At 37.2% G+C, this 7788-nt stretch overlaps 1 protein-coding gene across 2 annotated transcripts in view; it reads right to left on the reverse strand.

Moving 5' to 3' along the window:
- Positions 1 to 7788, reverse strand: part of LOC145989832 (pecanex-like protein 4) — a 131984-nt gene that overhangs the window by 84977 nt on the left and 39219 nt on the right. For both annotated transcript variants that reach the window (XM_083125230.1, XM_083125231.1), the window contains exons 4-5: positions 5206 to 5341; positions 724 to 895 (exon numbers count right to left, since the gene is read on the reverse strand). In XM_083125230.1, coding sequence (XP_082981356.1) covers positions 724 to 895; positions 5206 to 5341 — 308 coding nt within the window. The remainder of the gene's footprint in view (positions 1 to 723; positions 896 to 5205; positions 5342 to 7788) is intronic.

Below are 7788 nucleotides of genomic sequence, written 5' to 3' on the forward strand. Positions count from 1 at the left end.
TAATAGTGGCAACACTGCTGTATATACGCCATGCAACAGAACTTCTCACTTCTACCACGTGTTAGTTTGATACCTAAGCTACCTCCCAGTAAATGGACTCTTCCTTCCAACACTACGCGTATGCGCAGTGATGAGAGGAATTGAGTATCGTTGGAATTGGCTGTCTAATGTTGTGTAGTCAGAACCCCACTAATGTGAAAGTTCTGATGATTCTCGCCGTACCTCAAGGACAGACCGTCAATGTGCAGTATTGCTGTTCATTTTTGGAACATAATCTGCGACCAGCATTGCGAAAGAAGAGAGGACACTTTCTGCTGAATCCTCCCATCATTTTGCAGGACAATGCTTGGGCGCATGTAGCGTAACCTGTGGCTGATTTGTTAGCTCAATGGGGCTGGCAGATGCTCTACCAGCCCCTGTAACTTTGATTTGATTCCTAAGATGAAGTTTCCGGACTGTTCCAGAGATTTTTCAGGCAATAGACCACTCTATTCAAACCATCAGCAGAACAGACACTGCTCCAGAAATACTAAGTCTTCCATCACTGGCAACGGGTTGTACACATTGCTGGTGACTACATCAAAGGGCTGTAAAAGTTTCACAGAGGTATCTCTTTCGTATTATTTGAAAATTAATACTTGCCACTATTAAATTTCCAACCCATGCATATATCCAAAACAACAACATCAACTAAAAGCTCTGACAATCAATCACAATGCTTACCTATATCAACGCTTAAAATATAACCCGTTATAGCTGAGATCAGAAACAGAAGTTGCATGTCATGTGCACAAATAAACCACACAAAAATCAACTGAATAACTGATAAGCATATGGAAACAAGTAGTTTAATGTCCTTTGCCTTGGGTGAGCCGCCAAAGAGAAAAACAACAATCTGAAATAAAAGATAAAAGAAGTTATTGGTGAAATGGTTTATCAATAAAATTGCTAATTCAATATTTGTATAAATAGCTTGTAACTTAATGCAAAATTCTGCTATTTTGTTCAATTTTGCGATGATAAAGGTTGTAATAAGCTGCCCCCACTCGCTTAGTTTAAATCCGGCCCTCTGGATTACTTCCCTGTTTTAATCCTTTCAAATCTCTCCTTCCACACCTCACCCTGGGTGTCTTGCGAGCAGATTATATTAATGCAAGAATTAAGAAAGGGGGGTTTCACATAACATTTATATTTTTTGTCCCTAGGTTCCTTACACATGTACATAAAGTGAAAAAAAAAAACTGGTTTAAAATGGACAGTACTGTAGTTCTTGGAGTTAATTCTTAAAGCAGAACATTTCGAGTAGGATTATATGGGTTTATTATATACGTTGTTTTATATACATATTTACAAAGCGTTCCCATGTGTGCATTGACCAAATCAACAAAACTCTTAATCAACAAAATTGCGCACCTATGGCTTACACCATTGGCACTTGCTTTACCGCAAAGTTAGCATAACTATCTCTGCGGGCCTACCCTCAGCTTAAAAGATATTCCGTTCATTACAATGCGTTTCCTTATGCCTTGATTCTTTTCTTTTGGGCATCAATTTTTGATAAGGAAATATCCAAATATTCAAAGCTTTTCTAAAGGGGACTTTGGGACAGCAAACAGGGGTTGGCTTACACCAAATGCTACATTCTTATATCAGTCTAGCCACCAAAAGTGGACTAAACTCGAGGAAAGGTTCCTCGCCGTCGAAAGGATGGGAAATAACTGTTTTTTTTCTTAAGCCCAACTGGCCTTTTTTATAGTTGGGGTGGACATCCATGAACGTGGACCCCGTAGCACTGGAATTTTCCACTGCAACAGTCTTCTGAAAGACAGCTCCCCAACTGGGAATCTAATATCCAGTAAAGCACAATCCATTAAGCACATACACTTACATGCAATAATAACATAAAAGTACACTCATGGAAACATATTAATTAACCCTACACCTTGTAGCTGGCCAGCAATTAATTAATACAATAACACAAAACCAGTAATGGTCAATCTGACCATTACAAGGTATAAGTGATAAGTCATGGTTTTGTAAAGTAAATATCTGAATGCACTGTTTCTTTTTCTAAGGCAAAACTCACTGTTATTGTACCTAGTTATATACACTGTACAGCTTGTCATATATGATGGCAGATGGACCCAAATGTCTGGCACACAATGGATAATCATGTGACTGTGACTGCCAATTCCTGTCATATGGGTTAGCGTTGAAATCTATTAGAAACTGAACTAGGTGAAAAAGTGTCTTCTTACATATAGAACTAGATAATATGATTGACTTCTTTATCTATAAATATTTTATCTTAATTGTACACATTTAATACACCTACAAGACATTGTTATATACTATATTTGGTTTCATGAAACACATTGCAGAAAATACTGACATTTTGTCAAGAAAGAAATTAACAATGATTTACATTTCCATTTCTTATTTTTTTAAAGAGTCAACGAATATGGAAAAGTTAAGTTGAAAAGACTGATAAAATAATAAAATGATAAAAAAAGGGGGATGGGGAAGTCAGCAGCAGTAATGGCAGAAGGTATAATCTTTGCTTGAAAAGCAACACATGTGATTGATTCTGATTCAATTTACATATATATACACACATAATTCTGTGTAACTGATGAAAACACATAGGTAGAATGTTAATCAATAGCCTTCTGTGAATGGTGGCAATAAGTTATTGAAATCATTAAGAAGTGAATTTTAACAATGTTTGTGTTATATATTTTATAAGAAAAACTGTTATTTTTATTGCTGCACTATTTTCAACATCAATGTTTAACTGTATTTGAGATGAAGAATAATTCTCGAGTAATGGGAATAATAATAATAACATATATGAACACACCTATTACTATCTATTATATTAATATTATTATTCTTGTAATATTATTATTATTATTATTAATGCATCTCAAAAAATGATCTGGCTACAGTGATACCTGAGGGATTCCCGATTCCACTGCCTAAAGTCAACAATATTATTATTTAAACTGTATCACACATTATTTACTGGCTGAGAAGAACAGGGAATGAAATATTAATTTTCATCTAGATTATGCATTCGTTAGATCAAAATTCAAATAAGTATGTGTCTTTTGTCTGGGACCCTCTAGTCAAGAAAGAAATCGAGAAAATAGAGAAACTTCAAAATAAATTTCTGAGGTATCTGTTATGTAAACTTGATGGTGAATATCCGAAGTTCACCTTGGGTAACAGATTTCATGAAATGTTGAGTGTTCCGTCACTCAAGAGGAGACAAATATGTTAATTAACTTTCCTTCCAAAAGTTGTCAATGGGAAAATAGAGGCTCCAGCTCTTCTCTCACAATTAAACACTATGTTACAACCCAGAAGTAACCTCTTTAAAATCTTGTATGGAAGATCCAACATGGCAGAAATGGAACCCCTGAGGAGGATTAATCCCAGTTTTGATCTATTCAGATTTAAGTCATTGTACAGGGTAATTATAAATAATTCACCTGGTTTGAAAGGGCTGCATTAAAAAATATATAACACATACAATAAAGAATAATACATGAAAATAAACAGAAACTGTCCAAGTTTCAGACATACATTTACAAATGTTCAATGTGGCTTCCTTTTGTCACATGACACACATCTATGTGATAGTCTAATTTGCCCCACACGAGCTCTGGCATATCTCTACTAATGGTCGTAAATGCAGCTGTAATGCGATCCTGCAGCTCAACCAAAGTTGTTGGTACTGGTGGCCCATACACTGTGTCTTTCACATGCCTCCGAAGAAAAAAAATTACAAACCGTTAGCTCGGGAGATCTAGGAAGCTATAGAAAAAGCATTAAGTCATTTTCAGCACATCACCCAATCCAACGGCGTGGGAGTTCTTCGTTCAGGTAGCAAAGCACTTCAGTGTGCCAATGGGACAGTGCTCCATGAAGTTGGAATACGAAGTTATTGAAATCCTCTTTCACTTGTGGAAACAACCACAACTGCAGCATATCGAGGAATGACATACCTGTCACAGTGTTCTCTGCGGAAAAAAAAGGGACCATACACCTTTGATTTAGACACTGCAGCAAACAGATTCACCTTTGGAGAACCTCATTCATGTTGCACTGTAGCATGTGGTTGTTCAGTACCCCAGACACAAACATTATGGCGATTAACCTTGCCACTTAAATGGAATGTTGCCTCGTCACTAAACAGCAAAAGCTCAAGAAAATCATCATCCTCCATAGCATCCTGCATGGAATTACAAAATTCATATCGTTTGATGAGGTCGTTCGGTTGTAGCATTTGCAATAACTCTATGCAGTATGGTTTCAGTCGCAATCGGGTCCGCAAAATTTTCCAGACAGTTGGCTGTGGAATATGAAGTTCCTGACTGGCGCGGTATGTTGACTTCTGTGGGCTACACACAAAACTTGCCCTAACTCGCTCCACTGTTTCATCAGAACTGCTCTGACGTCCTGTGCTTTTACCAGTTTCCTTAAACTGTCAATGCCATCGCTGAATGCTATGGTGACCTAACGGAGCAGTTGCAAACTATCTTCGCTGTACGGTAACAACGGAAAAGCACTTCTCATATTCCAAAACACAGAATGCTTTCAGCTGCATAGATGCCATTTTGGAAACTAGGTTTGTGCTGCCATCTCTTGGCAGGCACCAAGGTTACAAATATGAGAATTAAACTTTCAGATGTGTTCTTTCATTGCATAATCAGCACACACATATTATATTAACAGTTTTGGAAATATTTCTTTAAAAGCAGATAAATCATTTATAATTACCCTGTATTCTCTGAACACTGTATATAACCAGGACTCAATGAAGATTGTCATGTTAGATGATAATCCCACCTTGAATTACACATTGTCTATATTATTACCTCATTTGTTATAAAATATTGTTTCAATTTCTCTGTCCTCTGTTTTTCTCTGTATCTTTTATGTGCAAAGAAATACTAAATATTCCCAATTCATTACTGCTATTTACATGTTTGTAAGCTCTGAAATATTTAGATTCAAATATAACTTTAAATTGTATTAATTGAAGGAATGTGTGAATTCAGTCTCACATTTCAAGTAGGTACTTTGTAATTTGAAATATTATATTTTTCACTTGATTTTATATTGTTTACACAATGCTTTTGTGATTGGCCATGTGCCTGTTGTGTTCAAAATAAATAAACATTCTCAAAAATGGCTTACCTGCTCTCCACTCCACAATAAAAATGCATCTATTGGAGGCAAGACCCCAAACAACCACAGAAAGGGTAAAAACACAAATCCCACATGATTAATCCAATCCAGTGTTTTCAACCATTGTGGTGGATCCTCCATAAAGCTACAACGAGGAGTCAAAATATCACAAATAAAAGAAGAGCAAAAGTGGTGATAATAAAACTTTTAAAATCTTAACTTTAAACACACAAAAAAAATCTGCAAAATAATCTTTCAAACTTATTGGAGAAACAAACACTATGAAGCAAAATGCAAGTTCAGTAGATAACCAAGTAACTTCCACATTCTAATAGATGTATATCTTGAGAAGATCCTAATCCGAGTTTCCATTAATTTTGATGAAACAAATTCCCTAACTTTTCAATGTTTTCCAACCATATTTAAAGTAAATTTCCACACAATTCTGTGGTGCTTTAACATCTTGAAAACCAAATTTTAAATGTTAAAATGCATTGGGCATTCAAGAGAGCAAAGTTTTTAATCAACAGTGGCTGAAAATAAACTATAGAACATATTTATGTAGTCAACACTAACGGAAAAAAAAACTTTAAAAAACTTCACTTTCACTCTCATTCTTAGTTGTATATAGATTTCCCTGACTTTTCCAGGTTTTCCATTATTTCCAGACTATTTGAAATCCTGTTGATGCATAGAAAACTTGCACATTTCAAGCTATTGGATTTCTTTAAACATTTAGACTACAAGCAGGCACGTATCCAGGAATTCCTTTCGGGGGGGGGGGGGGCTCAACACCATTTTTTTAAGGGGTATAGTAAGAACCTCACAATTGTATGTTCAAGACCAGTGGTGGCAATTGGGTTCCAAAAAACGGGGGGGGGGGGGTGCGGAGGGCGTTGCAAGGAAAGTTTACTTTCTCTTGGTAGCCAAGGCTTAACATTAAGAGGCCATAATGTTGAGTGAGGCAAAAAAAAAACATCTCAGTATGTGTGTTTGTCCATTTCTTCTCATCAGGCATAAAAACATCTATGGTGTCTTTGAGTGTTTTTACGAAGCTGTTACACATGCATGGGATGGACAATCCACTCGACAACGCGAGATTCAAATTGTGGGCTGTGAACTGGACGCAGGCAGCTCTCGAATATTTCTCTGTGATTCGAGCCTGAACACCACTAACGTGTCTTGTCCTCCCATGTTTTCAGCTCTTATAAAAGCCGAAACCCACCAAATTGTGCAGATTCAGACCTTAGCACTCACATGTGTTCAATAATGCCTGTCACAGCTTCCGCTGTCTTGTCATATATCTGCACGAAACAAAGGAAGTCTTCTCGAATACAGGTGGATCACGAAACAATTAATGCACAGTGAAAACCCTTCCGTTCCCAACACATCTAATGTTTCGTCTCCCAGTATGATCAAATGCTTCCTCATTTATCTCCAGTGACGTGCCCAAGGGAGGGTTGGTGAGGTAATAACCCCATCTGACCCAGTATTCCTTTTTAAAAAAAAAGAAAAAAAAGAGGAACGTCAAAGTCAGGAAAAAAATGGCAAAATCAGGACTGACCACCAAAAATAGTATGCGTAACCCCTCTTCCTTCCGAAAATCCTGGGCACGCCTCTCTTTATCGACACATTTTTTAAAATCAACTCACCAGAAGTTTTTATCATCGTATTGGAGATTGAAGTAAGATGCCTTTTTCCTGCGGGTTTGGATATGATCCTTTAGAATGCTGTCGTCTCCCTGCCTTCGCACCTAACCTTAACAAGGCCCTAATTTTCCATCCTTGTGACTTGGATTTTCAAGATTTAAGGTTTCAAACCGAAGGGACACGTGATACATGTCGATTTGAATGGGCCAATCAACAGCAACATTTCACACCATAGCTACACAAAAGGCCGCACAAACCTAATCTTCAGGCGACACGGTGTGAAATCTCCCTTATTAGCCACTGTCATGGTCACCTCAAAGTAGTAGCTCTTGTTGACCACAGAAAAAAATATCCTCAACCGGTGATAATGCTCCTCAGTTTTCTTCTCTCTCCTATATTTTGTGTGCTTGTTCACTATACAGGCAACACCTTACGATTTGATATACACATGACATGTACTATGTAGACATTTTATCGAAAAATCTGTTGAAGTCAAGGATGGCTCAGTTGGTAGAGCCCTGATTTGGGTCCTGGTAGAGCTTTCAATTTCCACCTAAAATGTCTACATATGCAACATCTTCTTGCTTTCTCTTCTCGTCATTCATAAAATTGTCGGCAGTCTCTTTATGGTAGTTAAGTGTTTGAATGTGTTTCGAACCCAGTAGGCTTAAACAAAAGTATTTTTTATACCATGAAATTCTCGGACTGCATATATGAAATTTTGTTCTGGCAAAACTAAATCATCACTCAAAACTTTGATTTTCAGTTGATGTATGCAGTTTATTTCTGTTTTAATAAACCACTCCAATATCCGGTATTGCTGAAATAATCACGAGAGAGAGAGAGAGAGAGAGAGAGAGAGAGAGAGAGAGAGAGAGAGAGAGAGAGAGAGAGAGAGAGAGAGAGAGAGAGAGAGAGAGAGAGAGAGAGAGAGAGAGAGAGA

This window comes from Lepisma saccharinum, chromosome 7, assembly GCF_977018435.1.
Source record: "Lepisma saccharinum chromosome 7, izLepSacc3.1, whole genome shotgun sequence".
In the NCBI taxonomy this organism is placed as follows: domain Eukaryota; kingdom Metazoa; phylum Arthropoda; class Insecta; order Zygentoma; family Lepismatidae; genus Lepisma; species Lepisma saccharinum.